The sequence below is a fragment of the Leptonychotes weddellii genome, chromosome X (assembly GCF_054177405.1).
Source record: "Leptonychotes weddellii isolate Sample4059 chromosome X, ASM5417740v2, whole genome shotgun sequence".
NCBI lineage: Eukaryota > Metazoa > Chordata > Mammalia > Carnivora > Phocidae > Leptonychotes > Leptonychotes weddellii.
In genome coordinates, this window is record NC_138385.1 from 90895236 (window position 1) to 90920105 (window position 24870).

A 24870-nucleotide genomic window follows, 5' to 3' on the forward strand; every position below is an offset into this window, starting at 1 on the left:
GTGGTATCTCAATGTGGTTTTGATTTGAATTTCCCTGATGGCTAATGATGATGAACATTTTTTCATGGGTCTGTTAGCCATTTGTATGTCTTCTTTGGAGAAGTGTCTGTTCATGTCTTCTGCCCATTTTTTGACTTGATTATTTGGTTTTTGGGTGTTGAACTTGAGAAGTTCTTTATAGATCCTGGATATCAGCCCTTTATCTGTAGTGTCATTTGCAAATATCTTCTCCCATTCCGTGGGTTGCCTCTTTGTTTTGTTGACTGTTTCCTTTGCTGTGCAGAAGCTTTTTATCTCGATGAAGTCCCAAAAGTTCATTTTCCCTTTTGTTTCACTAGCTTTTGGAGATGTATCTTGAGAGAAGTTGCTGTTGCTGATGTCGAAGAGGTTACTGCTTATGTTCTAGGATTTTGATGGATTCCTGTCTCACACTGAGGTCTTTCATCCATTTTGAGTTTATCTTTGTGTATTGTGTTAGAGTGGTCCAGTTTCATTCTTCTGTATATAGCTTCAACAGCAATCATTTAACCACTAGAGGATTCTTTTGTTTTAGCCTAAAATCTTCTCCTCCTTCACCTGCTCCCTATGTGAGAGAAAGAATGTTTCCAGACCCTCCCCTCCTTCTGGCTGGCCTCTTTGGACACTCCCTGATTCATCTGAGAGCCTCTTAAAATGTGGCTCCAGATAGGAAATCAGGGCTTCTGATTTGACTATTCAATCAAGGGTTTGAGAAACTGTATTGCTTACCAAGTCATCGCATCTCATGCTCCAGTGATCCGCTGTTAATACTATCATCTTGTAGGGGTATGAAAGGGCGAACAAGTCCACAATCTATTTTTGTTAATATGACCAGTCATATGACATGAGGCGGAGGCCACTAATTTTTCCCATCTGGGTCTCTGACCTCTGACCTTTTGGAGCAAGTGGGCTTCCCCACTTCTTTGGAAGATGTTGATATCACACCCAGAACAAGTTGTTACTGAGAGTGGTGATTTCGGGGTGTAGCAGAAATTAACAATGCTCTATTACAGTGGTACTCATACCTTTGAGTGCTTCATATCACTGGAAGGGCTTAGAGAAGCAGATCGCTGGGCCCAACTCTTGGAGCTTCTGATGCAGTAGGTTTGAGGTGGGGCCGAGAATTTACACTTCTTAACAGGTTCCTAGGTGATACTGCAGGAGGACCACTGAGAACCACTACTCTATTACACTTCCTGTGTACTTAGGCTCTGGTATTATGAGTTTTCAGAAAGCTTTAGTCAAGGGAGGGAAAAGGAGGAAAAACTCATATCTGCTGTGTGTACTTACACCAGGAGCAGTCATATATATATATATATATATATATATATATATAATCTAATTTGAACAGTGCTGTGAGTGTAGAGTCATTATCCTCCTTTTAAAAACAATAAAACGGCACTCAAAGAATTCATGTCACTTGCTTAAAGTCACACGGGGCAGATCCAGAAACAAAGCCCAGGTCTGTCTGACCCCAAAGCTGAGTCCTTCCTCACTGCCATGCTGCTTCTTCAACTGTCAGCTGGGCCAGAACACCAAAATCACACGTGATTAAAACACACACATACACACACACACACACACACACAAGGCCCCTTGAAACTCTTTTGCTTGAACTGCATATCACAAAGATAAAATTCATGTACACAAAAAGTGGTCTTGCAACAGGGTGAAGATAACACAGGAGTTTTTCTCTACTGCGTGTCTGTTATTGTTTGTCATCATGTTTTCGTAATTAGCTAACTTAAATGTGTCCATTTCTAATTACAGGTTCTCTATGGAGGCTGCCAGAAGCCATGCATTGGAAGGAAGCATACTGGGATTGAAAGGAGCCAGTAATGAGAGATGATAAGGAGTTAACCTGCCAAACACTATATCTTAAATATCAAATAGGCACATTGTAGGGTTTTGTGGTTTTGAGAAAAGGTTCCCAGTGTTATTCCTATACATGACCGTTTTCTTCCTCAAAAGTGCATTCCAATGGATGAGCCTTGCAAACATGCTAAGTCAAAGAAATGAGTCACAAAAGATCAGGTATTGTATGAGTGCATTTATATGAAATGCCCAGAAACTGCAGAGATAGAAAGTGGATTAGTGCTTGCCTAAGGCGGGGGGCCTGGTGGTACAGAGAAGCCAGAGTTAAAGGGCACAGGGTTTCTGTATGAGGGGATGGAAATGTCCCCAAATTAGACTCCACTGTTGGCTGCATAACTGTAAATATGCTAAGAACCACTGAACTGTACACTTTAAATTAGTGAGTTTTATGGTATGTGCATCATATCTCCATAAAGCCGTTACCAAAGATAGCGCATTACATCTGCAAAAAAATGTTGTGTCTATTATACATGGATATTTGCAGTTTTTGATTTTTTTAAACATGTACAATTCTTCTAGAGGGGAGAACTAGGAACTTTCGGTTGAGCTAGACAGGGCCGATTCAGGCAAAGGCGAGCGCCATGGCTGACTAGCGGTGCCACCCTGAGGTCAGGCAGGAGCTTGGAAGACTTTGGCTCCTGGCTCTCTCACAGGAGGTGCAGATGTATGGAAGGGAATGTTGAGAGCAGGTCGCAGTCCTGACAAGGGGGGAGGGGCTCGGGGCAAATTTCAGGGTCCCACCAGGCATGCCGGACGGTGTAGCTGGGCCTTCGGTGGAAGCCCGGGGCTTCCTGCTGGGGCATGTGGGGCCCCTGGTCCAGATAGGAACAGCAGTGGCACATCTGACTAGATGCTGAGAGCCAAGTGGCGCCGATCTGGGGGAAGGACTCGGGCTGCAGGGTGGCACTGGCCTGCAGTGGGGGCTGGACGAGGTGCTCTGGGCTTCTCAGAAGAGTCGGGTCCGGGGGGGGTGCCACTCACAGTTACCCATTTGATTCCTAGGGTTGTGAGCTCACAGCCTGACCAGGATGTGTTTTTAACCCCAGCTGGGTGAAGGGAACAAAGAGAACCAGAGAGGAAGAACTAATTGTCCCCGTCGAGTTCCTCTTAATAATCCTTTACTCCTCCCACTGATGGCACCACTAGGTACCATTCCCTAGATCTGTTCAACTCAACATTACTTATGCCAAAGACTGTGATAGGGGCTAGAGGTTAAAAAATCAAGAAATAGTCCTTGCCCTCGAGGAGCTTATAGTCTAAAGGGGGAAGGCCACACAGAGCAGATCATTTTCAACATGATGATCATATCCCACCACATGTGCTCACCCCCACCCATTCAGGTTGGGTGGCAGAGACTGCTTCTAGGGGATCCAACTTAAGACACACATCTCTCACGACAACTAAAAAAGCACACACCACACTGAAATGTTATTTAGCATACTTAATATTGCACAAAAATTAAAATCTTGATCCTTTCCACAAATGTTACTCAAAGGACAAGAATATTCTTGGATGGATTGATAATTACATTTTCTAGACAAAACCTTGGAAACACATTCAATATGAAAATTTCTTCTGTTAGCACAGTTCATTGTATCCTCAACAGCAAAATACATAAAGGTGGCAGGTTGCGCCAGCAACGAACACATGCTTGTTGTGTACTATTGATTTTTTTAAATTTTTTAATTGTTATGTTAATCACCATACATTACATCATTAGTTTTAGATGAAGTGTTCCATGATTCATTGTTTGTGCATAACACCCAGTGCTCCATGCAGAATGTGCCCTCCTCAATACCCACCACCAGGCTAACCCATCCTCCCACCTCCCTCCCCTCTAGAACCCTGTTTGTTTTTCAGAGTCCATCGTCTCTCATGGTTCATCTACCCCTCCGATTTCCCCCGCTTCATTCTTCCCCTCCTGCTATCTTCTTCTTTTTTTTTTTCTTAACATATATTGCATTATTTGTTTCAGAGTGTACCATTGATTTTTGATGTCAAGATGTAAACCCTTCCACAGCATCTTCATTCTCAAGTAAGTGTGACATTTTGGATTCAACCTGAATGCATGATGATGGACAGATCTGACGGGATGTGATCGATTTTGGGGTTAAAAACGTGTTTAAAAAACTGTATTTATACTTTATCACTCTGAAATTTGGTTTAAATAATCTGATGGTGTGTTGTACTATTTTATTTTTATCATACAGGAGGTCACATAATATAGTGGGGAGAGAGCCCTGGATTCCTGTCCAGACTCTGTAACTCAATATCCAAGTCACCCAGACAAATTGTATTCTCTCTGGGGCTCATTTGCCACATTTGTTTGAAAAGAAAAACAAGAAATTGCAGAGGAAAAGGAGAGAGTTTAGCTAAATGATCTACAATATCTCTTCTAGCAAATTTCTAGTAGGTCGAGTAAAGGCCATTTAATTTCACCATTCGGGTCTGTGCACACTGAACCAAACTGGTATTTTATTTTTGAACTAAGAATTTTAGTACTTGAAAAAGAAAAACCAACCAGCACCCCGCCTGAATCCATCTGTAGTTTTAACATTAGGAATTCAAATTGGAGTATTTTTAGCCTCTGGAGTTTAAGCAAGCCCTTAACTTGAGCCTCTGCCTGCATTTTATAATTTGGCTAATTTAAGTCATAAAGCAATTCCATCTTTGACAAGAAAGCAGGATCATTTTACTAATATTTTTATGCACTTTAAGAATTCTAATTGGAGACCTTTTAAGTACGGATGGCATATGAGGCAGAAAGAGATACATTTTTATACTTCCTTGGACTTCTTCTTTTTTTTTTTTAATGAAACACAACCCAACTGTCAGAAATGCAAGTTATTGGGGCGCCTGGGTGGCTCAGTCGTTAAGCGTCTGCCTTCCGCTCAGGTCATGATCCCAGGGTCCTGGGATCGAGCCCCACATCGGGCTCCCTGCTCCGCGGGAAGCCTGCTTCTCCCTCTCCCACTCCCCCTGCTTGTGTTCCCTCTCTCGCTGTGTCTCTCTCTCTGTCGAATAAATAAATAAAATCTTTAAAAAAAAAAAAAAAGAAATGCAAGTTATTTCAGATGCCCTCAAAAGGTTCACTTAAAACAGATTGCCAGAGGAGTTGCATTAGAAAATAGAAAAATCAATTCTAGATGAAAGCAAAACACAGAAGCTCCAAATTGGCAAGAAAGAACAGTTATATTAATCATTTAGTTATTTAAGAGCAGGATGGAGGAGATGGAGAAATGCTTTCCTAATGTCTCAAGATTGGGTGGTTTTAGTCATCATTTCTGTGCTGGGTGCATCTTATAAATAACTTCATGAAAAGGGGCCCTACGAACCTCTAGCTTCTACCAAGCTTTGAGACCTTACTGCCCATTATCCTGTCCCGGCATTGAAGATGTAGCAGGCATTAATTAGATCACAGTCTGAAAAGTCAGGGAAAGAAACTGGAACGAATTATCTTCTTAAAGGAAGTGGTCATTCAAAGGCAGAAAACCCAATCTCCTTGTCCACTTTGCTAAGGGATGGGTTGGGCAGGATCCAAGAACAGGAAGGGAGAACTCGGCTGGGGTCAGGGAGCGGGGGTGGGAGCAAATTCCCCAGCGCAGAACGTGAGACCAGCCAGCCCAGGAGACGCGGGCCGCCTCAGGAAGGGCGCAGAGTAGGCCCAGCATCTCGAAAGGGCGAGTCCGGTGAGGGGCATGTTACCAAGCGCCGCTGGCGGGGAGCCCAGATTCCCCAGGGCGTGGTTCCCGCCAGTAGCTCCCCTGCGCGCAGCGGCCTCCTGGGTGTCAGCGCGCAAAGTCGCCGCTTAATCCCCGCCCCCGCCAGATTAATTAGGGCCTTCTCAAAGCAGAAAGTTTCGAGCCAGGGGCTGCTTTCCCAGGCACAAGTGCACCAGGGAGTCGACACTCCTCCGGCCCAGCCGGCCGCCTCTCCCCAGACACCACCAGGTACAGGGTCCCCGGCGTTCCTGCCCCTCCAGTGAGCGCCACCCGCAACCCTAGCCGAGTTCTCGAGACCCGCCGCCCCCCCTCCCGGTGACCAGCGGCTCGTCGGGTCACCGGAGTCAGGTCCCAGGCCCGGGCCGCTCCTTCCAGCGCCCCGGCCCTGGGTTCGCAGCCAGCAGCCGGGGCGCGGGGCGGGGCGGGTCGCGCTGGGGAGGCCGCGGCCGCGCGCTATTCCTGTCGCTGTGAGCTACCGGCATGTTATGTACGGCGCCCAATCATGCCTCCGACCCGCCGCGCTGACCTGCGCCCCCCCTCCTTAATCCCCCAGGCTTTGATTTGATCCTCCGCGCGGAACAAGCTCACCCCCCTCTCCGCCCCATACCCAGTTGTCCCCGGCCCTCGCGGGTGCCCGCAGTGTCCGTCCTCCTCGTCCACCTCCGGGAGGCCAGAGCCCTCGCCCCGCACTCCCGGGACGCCCCGAGCCGGGCCACATCCGCGCATCAGCGCCGTCGGAGATCCAGCACCCCTCAGAATCAGTCCACCCACAGCTCGGCCCTTCCAGGTGATGGTGCGTGGCCACTGCGGCCCCGGGCGCGCAGGTGTGGGCTCCCCAAACTGGGACGGGGAGGGGGCCTTGGGCAACTCGCCGGCAGCCTCGGCAGCAGCCAAAAGCAAACCCTGCTCCCTCCGGAAGACTCCGAACTCCGGGACCTCCGCTACTGGGAGCTTCTGGAAACCCTACCGGGTTTGCTCCGAGAGGGGTACAGGGATATCTGCAGGCCTGGATGAAGGAGCCCTGGGCTTTAGGCTGAGTAGGCAAAAATGCGCCCCTGCTAGGGGCTCTGGGGCTCGCGTAGGGGGCCCTGGGGCGCTGTGCCCCGAGATGCCTCTGGCCGTGCCCGGTGGGCTCCAGCCCCGGCCGGGCCGCTTCCCGCCCTGGACATCATGAGTTACTTCCTATCTTACTGTAAAGCTCATGGCGGCGCCGTGCTCACTGGCTATCAGGCCCTGCGCGCCGAGGGCTTCCTGTGCGATGTGACGCTGGAGGCCGAGGGCAGCGAGTTCCCGGCGCATAGGTCGCTGCTCGCGTGTTCCAGCGACTACTTCAGGGCCCTGTTCAAGAGCCACACCCGGGAATCCAGGGCCAGCGTGATCCACTTACACGTGCCGTCGGCTGCCGGCCTGCAGCGCTTGCTGGACTTCATTTACACCGCCTGGCTGCCGCTCTCCATGGACACGGTGGGAGACACGCTGGAGGCCGCCAGCTACCTGCAGGTGACCGAGGCACTGGGGCTGTGCGGCCGCTACCTGGAGCGCCAGCTGGCGCCGGAGAACTGCTGCTTCGCCGCCAACGTGGCGGCGCGCTTCGGCCTGGCGCACACGTTGGGCGCCGCGGAGAGCTGCATCGTGCGCCACCTGCGCGAGCTGCTGCTGCGCGGCGCGGGCCCCACGGGGCTGCTGGAGCTGAACCCCACGTCACTCAAGGCTGTGTTGGGTGCCCCCGACGTGGCGCGGGTGCCTGAGGCCTGGCTGCTGGGTCTGGCACTGGCCTGGCTGAGGCAGGAGCCCGAGGCCGAACGCCTGGCCCACTGCGCCTCGCTGCTCGAGCGCGTTCGCTTCGGCCTAGTACCCGCCGACGTGCTGCGGCGCGTGTACTCGGGCTCCGGCCTCGTCCTGCCCGCCCGGGTCAAGGGCCTCATCATCCAGGCCCTCAACTACCACACGGCGCCCTCCCGCCAGCCGCTCTTGCAGGGCGAGCAGACCAGCGTCCGGAGTCCCCAAACCCGCATCTTGTTGGTAGGGGGGCGCAGGGCACGGGAGGCGGTGACCGAGGAGGTCGTGGTCCCCCGGGCGGTAGCCAGGGGCAGGGGCGCCGCGGCGGAGCCAGAGGAGGAGGAGGAGGACGAGGAAGATGAGCAGTTGGAAGAGGAGGAGGAGGACTGGGAGTTCACCCAGGACGTGGTGGCCTTCGACGTGTACAACCACCGCTGGCGCAGTCTCACGCGGCTGCCTGCACCGCTACTGGGGCACAGCGTGTGCACCGCAGGCAATTTCCTGTTCGTCCTGGGCGGGGAGAGTCTCTCTGATGGCGCCTCCTCACCCATGGCGGACGGCGTGCGCGCGGTCACGGCCCAAGTGCACCGTTACGACCCGCGTTTCCACGCTTGGACGGCGGTGCCCGCTATGCGGGAGGCGCGGGCCCATTTCTGGTGCGGCGCCGTGGGCGAGGGGCTCCTGGCTGTCGGGGGTCTGGGCGCGGACGGCCAGGCGCTGGCGTCCGTAGAGATGTATGACCTGCGCCGGGACTGCTGGACGGCGGCCGGGGCACTGCCGCGGGCGCTGCACGGCCACGCGGGGGCCGTCGGGGACCGTGGCGTCGTGTACATCTCTGGGGGTAAGGCGGGAAGAGGCGAGGGCGGCGCGAGCAGCCTCCGGGACGTGTACGCCCTGGGCCCTGGGGAGCGAGCGTGGAGCAAGAGGGCGCCCATGAGCACGGCCCGCTTCGGGCACCATATGGCTGCGCTGCGCGGCGCGGTGTTCGCCTTTCTGGGGCGCTATGAGCCCTTCTCTGAGATCGAACGCTACGACCCCGGCACGGACCAGTGGACTCGGCTGCGGCCGCTACCCTATGACCGCTTCTGCTATGGGCTGGCCGTGGTGGAGGAGACGGCGCTGCTGCTGGGTGGCCTCAAGTGGCGGGACTCCCGGCAGGTGCCTACCCGCAACGTGGTGGGCTATGACCTCGACCTGGACCGCTGGGAGGACATTGGCTGCGCGCTACCCTGGGCCTGGAATGGCCTCCAGTGCGCAGTGCTGCAGCTGGCTGAGGGTGGGGATGAGGAGAGGGAGGGAGGGCTCGGAGAGGCGCCAGATTTAGTGCGGGGCTTAATGGGTTAGTGCAGTGTCCGGACGACAGAGGAGAAAAAGTCGCACTTGAGCAGGCTTACAGAGTAACGCGTGGGTGGGCTTTTCCTAAGAATGGGACTCTGGGAGCGGAGCGGCTTCTGAAGTTTAAGGATGCAAACAAGGGCTTGGTCGAAGAGGAACAATGCCCCGTAAGCTGAGAATGGGAGACAGGAGGGATCAAAACAGGATATTTGAATTGGCTTCAGTGAGCTGGGGATTTCTAGGAAGACTCATGCTGGTCTAGAGATGGACTTTTGAAAAGAAAATACGGCCCTGTTTTCCCTCTTACAGTTAAAGTGTTGCCCTAGGTGCTAAACAGTGATTACTTTTGTGCCAAACAAGCAAGGCCAAATGTACCACAAGAAGTTATATATAAAAGCCCGGAAATTGTTAGCTATAAAGGCTGTAATAAATAGTCGGAAAAAGATGGCATTATCTGAATAAATAGTGAAGGGAAAGTGCCTTCATTAAATAGCATGAAGTCCTTGTAAGGAGAACTATGATTTTATGATTCAGAACTATGTTTACAGTTCTGCTCGATGGTTTAATATAAATGTAGAACTGAGAGGGAAAAAAATCTCTAGGAAAGCACTTTTTTTTTTTTTTGACAAAATATCCTAGGTTAAGTTTTTCTGTTCCTCATTCTTACCCCTAGCCCGCTTTTGCCCTGGCTTTAGGCAGTTCATTGGTTTTCAGTTTTATTTCAGCAGTCCTTAGCCATAATAATCAGGTTCTTCTGGTTACGTGGAACATCGAGCAAGACCCAAACTTATTTCTTTCATTTTCTTTAAAAGTTCATTCTGCAGACATGCTGTCGGTTATATTTGTTAAAACACACACACACACACACACACACAACACATTTTTGGCGGTTCCTCCTCCCCAACTTCCCAAGAATCAACAGAAAGGAAAGAGTGGGTGAAATTCTCAAGTTTGTGTCAGCTAAATGGGAAAGGAGTTTGATTTTGCAGGGTCTCAGAAAAGATCCTTGCACACACACACACACGGAACAGCTGCTGCTTCTGGCTTGGACCACGGATGGAGTGGCAAAGTTACAACTCGTGACTAGGGAAGGGGGTCAGGGGAGGGCGGCTCTGTGATTGGGTCTCAAAGAAATGTGGTGAGGACTCTGTATGAATAAAGTAGGTGCCTTATAAGGATTCATTAAGAGCTAAATTTATTTCACTTCAGTTTACAGTGCTGCCTCTCTCCTAGATTTGAAACTAATGCAATAAAATGTACAGATAAATATAGTGTTAAAAGGTCTCTTTCATGCTAAGCTAGTCACGAGTCTTTTAAAATTCATTAGTTTAATTTTTACCATTTAAAACAACAGCTGACTTTACAAAAGTAAAAGCTGCTTAGTAGCAACACAGCTAGTCTTTCCGTCAACTGCTCGTTCTATACAGGGCACAACCTTGCCACTGTATTCATGACACATCCATCAGGTACAGATATTTTTAAGTGAATGTACACATTTGGTCTAGTAAACATCAACAAGTCTAAACACCTGTAACAAGCACACTTCATTTTAGGACAAGAGGTTTTTTTTTTTGTTTGTTTCGTTTTGTTTTTTAACATATACAAAATTCCACAAATTTAATGTACGTCAATATCCATGCAGTAAATAAATGTTTTTACAAATAGGTTTTTTTTAAATGATAAAAATATTACACTAGACCCAAAATTCCATACAAACATTAATACGTGATTTCTCATCCATTTTGACTAAATATAGGATTACTGAAAATGTGCTGTAGAAAGGCCACTCTCCTGTACAGTGTGCAAAGTCTGCAAAACGATAGTGATTCAATGTTGGTTTCAAAAGCAACGAAAAAACCCCTGCTGTGGAGTTTTTACTTTCTCCTCTACAGCAGAAATATTCACTGGCATCTATCTGAACTCTTAGAGATGAAAGTACATTCACTGAGCTGTACAGGCAAGAGTATAAAGCTGATTAGAAGTAGATTTTAGGATACAGAATAGTAAAGGAGGGTCCCTTCCTCCTCCTAAAAAAACCCAAACAAACAGCAAATTGTGATTTGTACGTATGCAGCCCGACACTAAGAAGCAGCACAGTCATTATCATGCTGTGGTCACTTTCAAAAACGAGATACTTATAAATGGAAAACATATGAAGAGGACTTTTTCACAGACTTCATCCACTCTATAGAAACAATTCATGAAGCTAGGAAAAACCTCTATAAATTCTTTCTCTCATATAATTCAGTGTAGTATATCTCTGAATGACCATTATCCTCTTGCTCCTCGGGAGAGAGGCACATTTTTTATTTTTCAACATTGTTGTCTACATTAGAACACACATTGTCCTGTAACTAAAAGTATTTTACTTCCCTGCCTGAAATATAATTATGTAAGTTTAATTAATGGGCTAGGGAGAAAACTGGAAACTAACTGGAAAGGTGATTCGTTTCAGTTTATCCCTTGTTTTTTAGGAGCAGGAGTTTAAAAACATGAGTTTGGGCTGAAATTTTATATATATATATCTGTTAGCTGCCTTTCTGGGCGAATTAGCTGTGTTTTACAAAATCCACTCTCAAATTCCTCTGTACACAATCAGCATTTCATCACTACAAAAATAAAGGAAGATTTAAACCAAGAAAATAAAGCAGCTCTATCTTCAATTTTGGTCTTAGTTACAAAAACATCTTACAAAGCTTTGCCCTGATACACCATTAAGTGTCCCCACAGATTTGGAATAGTATTTCCATTAACCAGCTTTCACAAGTTAACAGACTTTTAAGACGAATATTAGATACCTGAACTTTTCTTATGTTGATGCTCCTCTATTTTGCTTAACTCTTGTATGCACATCTACATTTCACAAAAATAAAACTACAGCATTAAACTTTGTGCAATGTTTAAGAAAATCCTTAGAACATTTTAATAAATATAAAAAAGGTTTAAATTCTTTCCCACCCACAAGGATGTCTGCACCTGAAAAAATGTGATTTACTTTTGAAGTCTTGTTTATATAAAATTAACTTAGAGGGAGAAAAATGACCTTAGATAGAAAATTGCCTTTTTGTGGTTTTACTACTTGAAGACCACCTGTCTTCAGAGTTGTTTGTAAAAGTTAATTTTAAGTCATTGAAGACAGTTGATTTTGCACATGGTAAACATAAGCTGAGCACTAATTGCATATAAAATATACAAATGCTCATTAAAGACAGTGGTATCATGACCATATATGGTTTGTTTCATATAGTTTGGTAACATTAAAGTATAGCTTGTCAAGTGTCCCACACACTGATATAAAACTACCTCATATACTTGTTCAAAGTACCAGAAGGTACCAGATGGCCAGAGGGCAGAATACACTTACACATGTGTTTCAATGTACGAGTGAGTGTGTGTGAGAGAGGAAGTGATTGCATCTACTTCAGAAGAAATACTTAATGGGTCATTTGAGGTGGTGTTTTGACAGATATCCAAGAAAAGATCCAGGTACATCTGCTTCCATTGTTGGAATTCTTTAGATGTCAAGTCTGGATTGTCTAGGACTTTATCAATAATGGCTACTTCCCCTTCTCTGGCCTGAAAAGCAAAAAAGAATTCAACAGTTAAGTTGGAATAGACTTTTTTCACATTTAAAATAAAAAGTTAACATGCAAATCTGAAGAAGCCCATAACAAACAGCTCCGGTATGGTATGCTCAAACCCAGCTATTTAGATTCAAATCTTAGTGTCCTTTTTTCTACACCCAAGGTACGCCTGTATTGTCCACTCCGTGTGGTTCATTTCTCTGGGCCAGTCTTGTTTCCCATCTCTGTCTATGGAAATGTTCCTCATTCTTTAAGATCCAGTTCAAATGCCTATCATTTCTTAAAGATTTCCATCAACAATCGAAAAAAAAAGTTTTCTCCCTCATTTACGTCGTCCTAACTCTTTTTCCTGCCACTGAGTGGACTTACTACATACTCTGTCTTGAGTTACTTTTGCACAGTCCTATCTTTCCTGCTAGACGGTTAGCTCCTCATACTTGCACGAGAGAGAGCATGGCCCTCCTGTCACCACAAATATATAATTCTTGCTGTAGGAATGTCACGGCTCCCTTCCTGCAGCACTGGGGGTCTGCAATGCAAAGGAACCCTCCCTTCTCTGCTGGAGGCCGGCTCTCAGCTGAAGAATGAGCTTCATTATGGGAGAACTCAACACAGCACAGATGTCTCCTGTGGGAGAAGTGAGTCTTCCAGGTGGGACGAGGGGGATGGAAGATGAGGGGGTAAGACAGTCTGAGAAGCTAAGGCCTGTCTTTATGGGCTCAAAGATGGGGCAGGGAAGTCTAGGGAATGTTCTGCGGGAAGTAGGAAGGGAGAGCTGGGTGGGAAAGACAGCAAGGTGCCTAAGCAATTGTTCTGGTCCTTGGGGCCAGATGGGGACAGCGGGGCTGGGGCCAAGGATGTTGGGAGTCGCCCTGCGCTCGGTGAGCAGCCTGTTACAATTCCAGGGAGTACACACATCCAGGGTTGCTTGGGCAGTTATCCTTCCCTAATGGGAGATTCCCATCCTCTGTTAATTTCTCACACTAAAAAGAATAGGGCTCTGTAGTTCGGTTTTATCAACGAGGGGGCATTTCTTTACAGTGACTTTTCATCATCTTTGCCCCAGAGAGTGGAGCGCAGCCTCACACCCCCGGTGATTCACAATACTCAGTGAACTGAACACTGGCAGGAGCTCAAATTCTTTGCTACTGGAAGTAAATGCTTTTGGGAATCTAGAGCATAAAAGACAGGTGTGAGGGGCTGAGAGAACAAGACAGAAGCAGGTCTTTAAAAATATGTGAGCCTGACCAGCTTCAAAATGCCTGTTTTCACAACCTGACAGTTTGGATCTGAATGGGGTGGGGTGCTCTGTAAGGTGGGAAGGTGAGGTCATCTTTGGAGTAGGACTGGTCAGCAGAAACATTCTTCTTTTTTTTTTTTTTTTTAAAGATTTTATTTATTTATGAGAGAGAGAACGAGGGGTGGGAGCAGAGGGAGAGGGACAAGCAGACTCTGGGCTGAGTGCAGAGCCCGACACGGGGCTCGATTTCAGGACCCTGCGATCATGCCCTGAGCCGACATCAAGAGTCGGACGCTTAACTGACTGAGCCACCCAGATGCCCCTAGCAGAATTATTCTTATGAATATTAGAGCTCTTTTTAAGATTCTGGCCTTAGTTACCAAAAGACCATTAAGTCGTCCCATGGATTTGCAATAGTGCTTGCATGAATGCCAACTGAAAGCTAATTGACTCTGAAAACTTGGCTGCTTGCTACTGGAAACTTTTTTAAATCATGCATTTTCTGTTTTGTTTATCTCTTTGGTACTCATCAATGCTTCAAAATCACCAAACCTCAGCAGCACACTATGGATTTGAAATATTTCCCAAAGGAGCCCTTTGACCTTCTGGTTCCTGAAATTACTGCACCACAGACTCTGTACGGTAGTTCTTTTCTGTTTTTGATTTTTCAAGGGTGGAAGGCCCGCTTAGGGAGAATTTGTATAACAGGCCCTCTCCCCTCAGACACACACAGTGAGGAGGCTCTGTGGTCTGCCTCCCTCTTCAACTTTCTGCCTCTCTGCGCCCCTCTCTTCACCACCTCCTCCCCAAACCAAGGGTGGCATAATAAGGAGACTGGAGGTAATGTAAGCCCTTATGGAAATGTAGAATAAGAAAGTAACATGTGAGTTGGGAACTGATAGTGTAAACAGAACAATTATAACATTTGTACACGGAACATGAATCACTGTGGCTTCACTCCAAATGTGCTGCAGGAGATATTCACGAAATATCTCAAAGCCTTTTAGGGCCCACTACTGCATTCTGCATGCATGCTGTGTTCTTTTAATAACTATATTAATAACTACATGGCATATTTATCTTAGGAAAATGAAAGACCGAGGAATAACACCAGCCCCACATTTTTGAAAATAATTTCAATTACATCCTGTTTTCACCTAGAACTAGGTCATATAACATTTAGCCAACGCTTTGAGATGGTAATGAAAAGTTAAGGTTATTTCCTCTTTACCAATGCACTTACGATGCTATAGGAACAGCTCAGCTTCAGGTTCTTCCTGTTTACCTGCCCTCCCCTCCACCTCCCCATTTTGTATTTCTTCATTTAGAGTATCTGGTAATCCACTGAGCTCAAGAATGAATCTCTTGAAAGGAATTTCTCCTTCCATTTTGTATCTTACCTTTAAAGTGCTTTTGAGAATTCTCAGCCTGTGTAGTTTGTCATTCATCACAGGGTCATTACATCTCTTTATAAATGATAGCTTGTATTCCATCTTGGTTGAAATGCGGTGTTCTCCCAGCGGTGACAGACTGGCTTGCTCCAATGCCCTGTATAAATCTTGCAATGAATCTCCTAACTTTTCTTCCCTACTTTCACCTGCAATGTCCAAAAAAAAAAAAAAAAAGAGAGAGAGAAATGAATCCAGTGTAATGGACACTCCAAAAATCTACTAAAAAAAAAATCCAAACCATCTGAAAAACAGGATAATGAATGATTGGGAAAACACTATATTACATCAAAAAACCCCACAGCTGCTAGTTATATTAGGTAAGATTTTTTAGAATGGTCAAATAATATGATGTTTAATTAACAGAATATTCTCTTAATAGCAAATCGCCGTACATATCTTGAGTCCATTAAATTCAAAGATAAAATACAAAAGGTACACAACACAGAAACAATCCTGCACATAATATTTTAACACATTAATGAATACCCTTTATCATTATACGGAGAAGCATAGAAGTGCTGATTAAAAGAGCTCTCTTGGTTTAGCAATACTGAATGAACTGATTTTTACATTGTTCCAGACTGCATAAGATGGAATGGCATTCACTGGAGTATATCTGATTATAAAAATCTTCCAATAATGTACCAGAGAGGATTATTAGGTTTCATGTGACTGCCATAGTAATGCCTGCCACATTGTAAATCTAGTAAATGATCATAAATTATCATTAATAATAATGCTTTCATTAAAATGAAATATGAGAATGTTTATATGCAAATGTAAGGAAAAATCTGGCACACACTAGCAGAAGCTACTTAGCATTTGTAAGATCTAGGAAGGAAATACTCCAATTAAATGTTTTTGAGAAAAAAAATTAGAGACTGGTTCAGTTAAGGATCTTAGATCTATTTGAATAAATCAAACTCCCATCTTGTTCTTTAATAGTCTGACTACTGATGTCATATCTTTCTCAATAATGATAAAGATAAACTCGGATTTTGCTTTGAGTGGTAGATAGGATTAGGGCTATCTCAAGTTTCCTTTAATAGAGAGCCAAAGAGTACTATTTGAGGAATGCTAATTATATTGGCTCAAGGAGTAAACATGGAATGTTGTTCCTTCCACCATGGTCCATGTGAATATTTCAGGCTTTCTGACATAGCTAAAAAAAAAAAAAAAAGACTCCCTAATTGCTAGTTGCTAATAACGGCAGTTAACATTTATATGTGCCAGGCAGAAGGGTAAATGATTAACATTCATGGTCTCTCTTAATTCTCACAATACTGAGAGGAGATCTATTTGATTTTCATTTTATAGCAGGGAAGCACCTTGCTCAAGGACATACTTAGTAAGTGTAAGTGGTGGAACCAGAATTGCAGCTGGGCAGTCTGGCTTCAGAATCCACGATTTTAACAAGAATCCCATACTGCCAATTTTGTCAGTGGTCATTTGAACTGTGTACGTAACAGTAGGCGTGGACGAATTTGTGAGAATTCCTTCAAGAGCAGCATTCTAAAAAACTGAGAGTGTAACTAAAACGGCCCCCAAAGCCCATAAACACAGTACCTTAACTTGAAAGGATCACCTTTAGCAGTAAAAAGTAGCTTCATTCTCAGTTTCATATTCAATTTTTGGCGCTGCTGCAGAGGTTAGCAACTAATGGTCAGTAGGGTTATTGAGTCCTTCCATTAGAAACTTCCTTGTTATCATCAGCACACGCTATCATTAATCCCTCTCTAACGAATTTTTTACTTCCTAATCAGATGCCTAAGTTAGAACTATAAACATACAAAAATCCCTTTTAAACAACAGCTTTTTAATTCTCTGTTGGCTCATCCTTGGATGTCGGCAACACCTAGAGGATTTTGAAGGACGGGTGAATGGAGGACTGTGAAAAGGAGGAACTGCTTTGGGGGTTAAGAGCAAGATCGAAATAAGATAGGGAATTTTGACTGAGGATGGTTTGAAGCCAGGAAGGCACAAAATCATAAGGTCATTGAGAGTAACTAAAGGGGAGTTGTAAAAACAAGGATACATTGGAAGAGCATAATTCCATTTCATACATCATAGGCCAAGAAAAGACCCTGAGGAATTATTTGGTAGTCATCATTCTTTGTGCCTCAGGGCAAGACTGCCTCTAAAGCCAGATGTAATTTCATAGAGCTGGGGGGAGGGCGGCGGTGGGTGGGTGGGAGGCCTAACTGATGTGTATTACCGTGGTTACTGTATCAGGTGGCCTAATGGATTAGTAGCTTTTCAGTTTTTGAAAGAATGTGAAGAAAAAAAAGGGATTCAGAATGTAGTTTGAGGATTTAAGGGAGGCAGAAATATTTTTTATATTTTATATAGTAAATTTTTATTTTAAGATAACTACCTAATACTGTAGGGAGTATATATTTTGTTTAAAAACATTCTTGCGCAGTTCTCTTTCTCCCCAGTTCTTAAAGTTTGTGGAATCCTGGGCCAGGGGATTGGCTTTTTTGTAAAATTTCAATGTGGTCCTACTTTAAGAAGGATAAGTAAAGACTTAATATTAAAAACTGACACACACAGCTATTAAATAAATACAAATGGAAACGTTTTTCCCCCTCCTTGCCGTTAAAGGACAACATAATTCTGCGAAGACTCTGGTTTGACAGCTTTTAAGAAGAATTCAGTATAGATTTATCTCTGGGCAGCACATCTGAACAAGGAATCACAATGGGACGGAACACAGAAACATTTCCAAGCATATTAATGGAATAGTGCGGCTCCTACTAGAGATAAGTAAGGCTCCCTTCCCCCCAATCCATACACATCATACACATATGCAACACCACAGGACACAGTAGTGGGATGAGAAAGGATGAGGGATTGAGATGCCAGGCTACCACAAAATGCCACCAATTACTTAACATTTTAAGACTGGACAAGGAGTCCTTTTATTTCCAAAGGACGGGGGTGAGGAGCAAAGTGACATTATAAATCTGATTCACTGTGCTCAACGGTCAAAACAACACAGAACTCAACATTCAAGACAAAAACAGACCTTTATTTTCTTTTATAATTTTCAATTGGTTTCCTTGATTTTTTTTCTCAGAAGAATACCAATTAAGTCAACTGGGGCTACTGTTGCAACTGAGAATATGAAAGCACCTTTATTTTCTTCTCTTTTTGCCCTCTTCTTCTTCCTCTCACTTCTCTTCTGGTTTCTCTTTTTTAAACTTCGGCTTTTCTTCCTCTAGGCGAGGCTTGCTTTGGAAGATGAGGCAAGCAGTTTTTGAGTTCGGCTTCCCAATTGACTTTCCTTCAATGTACCAGTTCAGCCATTTGGAGCACTGGCAATTTGCAATTTGAAAGAACGTTTTCTGAAAGTTTGCAAAGTGTAGAAGACCACATGCGAACCACAGGACGTATATAGGAACCTTCTGCAATTCCTAATGAGGATGTGTATCGCTGCTACAATGAAATTTTAATTTGTATCCAGTTTACTCAGGAATTCTGGGTCTGTGGAGGAAGAAATTCCCTCCCAAATTTTATTTATGTTCACAATGTGTAAATTAGTCCTGTATCAGATGACATACTCTTCCAATTTTATTAAAGCAAAGTGAACATACAAAGTTGTCTTTCCGATATAAAATTTCATTGGCTGATAATCTGAGGATCATAGTGAAGTTACTGATGGATCAACTTGTATTCTGCGTTGCGGGGTGTGGGGGGGGGTCATTTCTGGCTGTGTCCTACTTGGCAGGGGTGAAAGAAGACCCTCTATTGTCTCATTTCTACTCTAACTACACTATGGAATATGGTGACTCTAGGAATGTGGTATCACAACGATTCACTGTCCGGTTGTTTCAGGTTGCACATGACTTCCGGGTGGTGATAAAAAACAAAGCTCAAGGGAAAACATTAGCTAACGCAAAATAATACATAGTTTGTTGAAACTTTCTGGCAAATGGCTTATTAGCAGATGATAATGCCTCTCTCAGATACTAAAAGGTCTTTGGTTGACGTATTTCCCTACATTCATGTTCAGTGGTTTCCAAACTTTTTTGATTGTTCCTCTTTACCAGTTAAAACACTTCCATTGTTGATAACTTACATACATGTATTATTGTATGTTAATAGATATGCATGTTATAAAACAGACACAGAAAATAAATTCGAAAGGACGAGTTAGAAAACCTGAGGAGAAATTCCAATGTTTTTTCCTCCTGTACCTAATGGCCCCATATGTACTGAGACCGAGACTGTGACTCTCCCCGGGCAGAGTACACCTCCCTCTCATTTGCATTTCCCACTCTTCTCCCAGGCACGGTGCCTTTTGCACCCAACGTTTCAAGTGAGTGATGGTTTCCTCTACTTTATACATGAAGTACTCCAAAGAGGGCTCCCTATTCTGTGACTGTGTAATTGTTATGACAGTTTATTGTGTGATTTCGTTCAGGTTTCTTTGGCGAACATGAAGGAGAGCAGAATACGAATTTGGAGACCTAAAACTTCCTTCTGGTGCCCTCCCCGTCTCCCTGCCCCTGCAATGACAATGTTGAAGGAGAGGAGCACATGAAAACCAAACAGAACGCGATGCGTATACCAACGGGGGGCTCTTGAAGAAGCAAGCCAACAACGGATAACCGTTTCTGGGACATGTTTTGGAAGGTAACTGTGCTCTTTTTAAAATTGGACAATGATGTCCTCGTGGAAACAGTTTTTCCTTCCACAACACAGCTGGGTCACGAGCACAGCAGGCTGGGAAAAGCTAAGTCACAAGTGGGAGAGAAGGCTGGACTTAGTAGCATTAGTCACCGGTCAGATGTGAGAGGCATCTGTTCTCGCGCAGCCGCAGAGTGCTCGGAGGCTGCCAGGCTGAGGGCGTCACGTCGGTGGAGCGCTGTTCTTGTCAGGAAGGGCAATTAACATTTGCATTGAGACACGGGACTGGTTTCCGTGAATACTAATTTGCTAGCACGCCATAACAAACAACTTATTTATATGTAAGGTGCCAATTAAACTTTTAATGGGTTCAATGTAGACAGGTTTAATGTTTCTCGGTTTTATGCTAAAGATGATTATGCATTCAGGAGTTTACCCTCTAATTTGAATTGTCTTCTAATTAAATATTAGATCTCTTAATTCATGCTTTTATATAAGCCAGTAGCTATGCCTAGCATTGTAGAACTGGAGGGAGGGCAGTTTGTTATAGCAGAAAAAAAAGAAGCAGAAGATTTTAAGAGCTGGCTTTTACTCCTTGCTCTGTACTCAACCACCCTTTTCATAATTAAAAGTAATTTACATCTTTGAGGCAAAAAATGATGAAAAAATGATTTCAAGTGAGAAAACACCTTTTTTTTTAAAAGAACAGCTGGAGTGAATCCTTTTTAAAGAACAGCATGTGAAGCCCATCCCTGTTAAGAATGACCTTGTGCTTCATCAAAATTAAGTATAGCCCACATTAGTGTCAGTCAATCCCTTCTGCACAACAGGAAAGCTTACTTCCAAGAAGATGTGACAAAAGAGGCAGAACTGAAGTTTATTCTACACTTCACTCTCTGAGCATGTAATTTCTGCCAAATTGTGTGGTTTAATGCCATAAATAAGACAGTGGTTGAATTTTCAGGGCACTACAGCAGTTTTGATGATGAATAGTTCAGATGGCAAAGTCTTGGTGTCCTTGGCATTGATTTATTGATCCACAGGGAAGGTTCTTTGAAGGACAATCACAGACATAAATGACAGATTCTAGATTTGCCCATAGAATTCAGAAAATTTTACTAGTAGAGACATGGAGGTCAAAGTACCTGGCTCTCAGGCAGGAATTCATAAAGAGGATGGTTTAAAACCAAAGCGAAGACACGATTATATTAAAAAATTAATGTAGAGTCACCATATGCCTCAACGAGAAAAAATGAAAATTCTTCTTATCGTAACATTTTACTATGACTTAAACAGAGAATGACCCAAGATAACCTCACTAATATTAAATGCCAAAAAAAGCTTTTTGATGGATTTCTAAAAACCACAACCATCATTTTCATATATACTTAAAAAACACACTAAAATGGTTAGAGCACAGAGGCAATTGTAAGGCAGATCAATGTGATTTTTATTCACAACACAAATTCCATTTGTGAGAAAGAAGCAGAGATTACTTCTCTTTGGAAAGATATTTACTATCAAGCATACTTAGCAAATTATTTAGCTATCTAAAAAGATTTGATACCAACTGGTCATATTTTTATTTTTAAGTAATTTATATTTTTACAGGTATTCACATTATGCAGTACCACACACTGCGGCGACAGGAAGGAGAAAAAACATTTCCAAATACAATGTTAAATTATCTGTTCATTGCACAGTATGAAATATCCATTGATTAGCATTGAAATTATTACAGAGTGTCTTAATCCAACTAAATTAAGGAAAGTTCACATCCACTACAGAAGAAAAATAAGCAATATTGAGCCATAGGGGACCCAGTTACATAGTATTAAATAATATCTGAAGCTAGTTTGAAAGACATCCAGACAAAATACTTTTTCAAAAGTGAGAACCACAGCCTATAGATTCGGAAAATTTTACAGAAAAAGAATAGCTCATGCCTGTCCTATGAGGCAACACCATTTGTATACAAGTGCCAAGAAATAAGGAGAAAGTTAGGATTTTAGCTGAGGAATCTAATAAAGCCTGGCATGAGGAATTTTCTTCATTAGTGCCACCGAAAGCAGTCTCTGTGTTGCACCTGAATACACTTGATAATAGAATAAACATAGTAAATTTCAGAGCAGGGTGTGTATACCTTGCCTTAATAGATTACACTTAGTTTAGTACAATACAGCACGTCAAGTTTGAAAAATGCAAAATACACTTAATACACAGAATTTGCTTCCTCTGCTTTGCCTTAAAGAGGCCACCAAAGAGTCCATTAAATAGCCAGGGTTTTCTAGTTATCGGAGCTGATCCCTCTCCTTTCCTGGTGTCAGGAGAACACAACTGAGGTGTCACCACACACAGCCCTTCCCCAGTCAGTACCCTGCCCCTTCCGTTCTCCCACAGAAACGGCAGTTTTCTGTCACTGTGCTCCATCTTGATGGGCTTTGATCTTATGCTAGTCCCAGTGTAGGAAGCTTGCATTCTTCTTAAGAGTGGCCTGCCCCTCTTAATATCCCTTTAGGGAGGCCCCCAATCCAAAACACTTGATGGTCTAAGCTTTTTAAAAGTCAGTTTTCTGTTATAAACAGCAAGGACGAGGCCATTTTAGTTGCTTGCAAGAGGTTGATGTTGAGTCTGCGCCGTGCCGACTCTCTCCGATCTAAATTCTCTAAACATTAGCTTATCAATCTGTGAGTCCAATGGGTTGAGTGCCAACAGAAGTGGATCCGATTTGGCATGGAGAGGTTCTACCAACTCTCGCAGTGTATTAGCCTAATATGATAAAGCAGTGATACAATATGATGAAAGACCTGCGAGTGCCATTATTTCCAAAGCACATTAGTATTTGTATTCGAAATACCATCATGCAATACCCATGAAGAGAAAAGAGAAAAAAAATGGCTAGAATTGCATATGGTTTTAATACCATCATGTCTTTCTGTTGGCATGCAAGTCTACTTGGCCATAAACGGGACAGTTTTTGTTTTATGCTTCGTCATTTGGAAATGCCAACCTATGTATACAAAATAATACACAGCACAGATACATCTTTTCCCACTTCTCTACTTGCATATGCACGTCTGTAATTCTAATCAGAGAAGTTTATGGTAAAAGTATTCTCCATACACATGTAAAATGATCAGTCTTTCAAGAAAATGAAACTGTATTTCTATAGGAGATCTTTCCTCGAATTCACCCAATCAAGAAGCATGAGGAAAAATTTCCTGGTCTGCCTTCTACCTAACTGCCCTGATCCATATGCTACCATGTGTTGATCAGTGAGACAGAAGAGCCCAGCTAGTCTGGCTCTGATGAGGAGGCCGCATGATGACCAATACAAAGTGGAGAGAAATGAAAAGCCCTCACGGGGTAAACATGATGAAATGGTGACTTTACACCTGAGTGTAAGCCATATGGCAAAGAATTAAGAAACAAGAGACCAAAATTTCTGAATGACCTGGGCAACAAAGAACAATCGGGGTAAAAGAAACTGTAATCTCTTTTAGTTCATTTTATTTGGGGTTTGGGGGAATCCAAATATTGTCATCGGGCACAAATCAGCCATATTTTTTCTTTCTAGCCTGAGGCAGATTTTTATCTCCAACATCCTGTGGCATCCTTTTTTGAGTGGTATCAAGAAGGAACAAAGTAGGAGAGGGAACAGAGAAAGCGTTTTGTTCGTTACCACCTGCCTTAGAAAATGGAAGGGTGCACTTTGCCCAGAGCACAGTATCTAGATAACAGGACGCAGCGTAGTTCAGAAATCAGCAGAACTCATTTTTGTTTATCATATCGGATCCTTCTTTTGCAGAAAAGGGGCTAAACATTGAGTAAGCATAGGTAGGTCAAACGAAAGAAGAGACAATACAGCATTTTAGAAAATGATGGTCCTGGAATGCTAGTTCTGGGTAGAAGCCAGAAGGTCGTGGAGTTTCAAACAGCAAAATCAGAGGCAATCTACCTGGGGCACAAGGTCGTTTCTAAATTTAAACTGTTCCTAATTTGTCTAAGCAATTTAAACATTTTCTAAGTTGTTTTCAACACATCCTCTTTCCCCCTCAGAAACAATGTTACACGAGGGGCTTAATACCTAGTGCACTTAACCCATCCTGAACCTGAACAAGAGCCCTGAGAATTAAGTCACATTTAGTTACATTTGTGATTTCGTTTCTATAGGATTGCTGAATTCCACGCCAGGAGGCTGCAAACCCCTTCTCAGTGGAGCACCTTGCGGGAGTGCGGGATGGTGGGGGGCGAATGGCTACTTCCTATGGCTACAAGTAGCCCCCAGTCTGTACAGATGAACACAAGAGAAGAGAACTCCTTAAGGAAAGGTGTTGATTCAACTAGCAGTGGTCCCGACGCTGGCTACACAGTCTCCAGGGGGAGAGGTTTGCTGGCTAAACACAGATTTCGGGGCCCTACCTCTGACCTACTGGATCAGAATTACTGGGCATGGAACTCGGGAATCTGCAGTTAAAGCAAGCAACGCTGCCTTTTCTTGTGCCCACCGCAGTTTGCGACCCTGCTTTAGGCCAGGCACACGAGGATGGGCTACGCCGGGGCCAGGGCAGGTTGCACTGACGGCAATTTTGTACTGCATACACAAGTAGTGTGTAAGTCACAAGTGCTACAAGTGTAACACTGTGTGTCACAGCTCACACGATTTCAAGGTTTTTGCTGAGGAACTGGATGCAAATATCTTGGTCTACAGAGAATACAGCAAGATAAAAGAGGCCTTGGTAAACTGCTTGAATAAATTCTTTCAAGCTTTATTTTTAGGTAGTGTGAAATAGTTCTTCTTTATTTTTGAGGCAAACGGACTGACTATAAAGACACTTCCAGGCTCAAGCCCCCCTGAGTGAACTGTATGCCCGTCCATTCGGAATCTCCAGGATGAGCAGCCCCCGCAAGCGGGAGCCCAGGGCGGGCTCTGCTGGACTAATATGTGGCTAATTGACATGGAATCTCCAGAACACAAACCAACCCGCTTTGTAAATGACACTGTTCCATGTAAGCCTACCTCGGACATCCGGGAATCTCATACTTAGATGTGTCTTTAACTTTTTCAAGTCCCTTTCTGGTTCTCAACACCCTCTCCTCTTCTCTCCCTTTGTACTTTTGTCAGGCTTTCCCTAGCTCCCTATTTCTACTCTTCTTCTTTGCAGCTGACGACTTTATTTATCCCCCAATAGTCACAATACCCAAACCAGTTAAAACTAATTTATTATAATGAG

General features: G+C 44.2%; 2 protein-coding genes across 2 annotated transcripts in view; one reads left to right on the top strand and one right to left on the bottom strand.

The window, feature by feature from the left end:
* Nucleotides 1–5466: 5466 nt before the first annotated feature.
* Nucleotides 5467–9174, top strand: KLHL34 (kelch like family member 34). The gene is made up of 2 exons (XM_006729081.3): nt 5467–5843; nt 6169–9174. Exon 2 carries the CDS (start codon nt 6786–6788, stop codon nt 8736–8738), a length of 1953 nt encoding a protein of 650 aa, XP_006729144.1. The 5' UTR covers nt 5467–5843; nt 6169–6785; the 3' UTR covers nt 8739–9174.
* A 733-nt stretch (nt 9175–9907) lies between these two features.
* CNKSR2 (connector enhancer of kinase suppressor of Ras 2) overlaps nt 9908–24870 on the bottom strand; it is a 269030-nt gene continuing 254067 nt past the window's right edge. Inside the window, exons 20-21 of the mRNA XM_081807972.1 lie at nt 14954–15150; nt 9908–12305 (exon numbers count right to left, since the gene is read on the bottom strand). Of these exons, the coding sequence (XP_081664098.1) occupies nt 12090–12305; nt 14954–15150 (413 nt within the window). The 3' untranslated portion in view covers nt 9908–12089. The remainder of the gene's footprint in view (nt 12306–14953; nt 15151–24870) is intronic.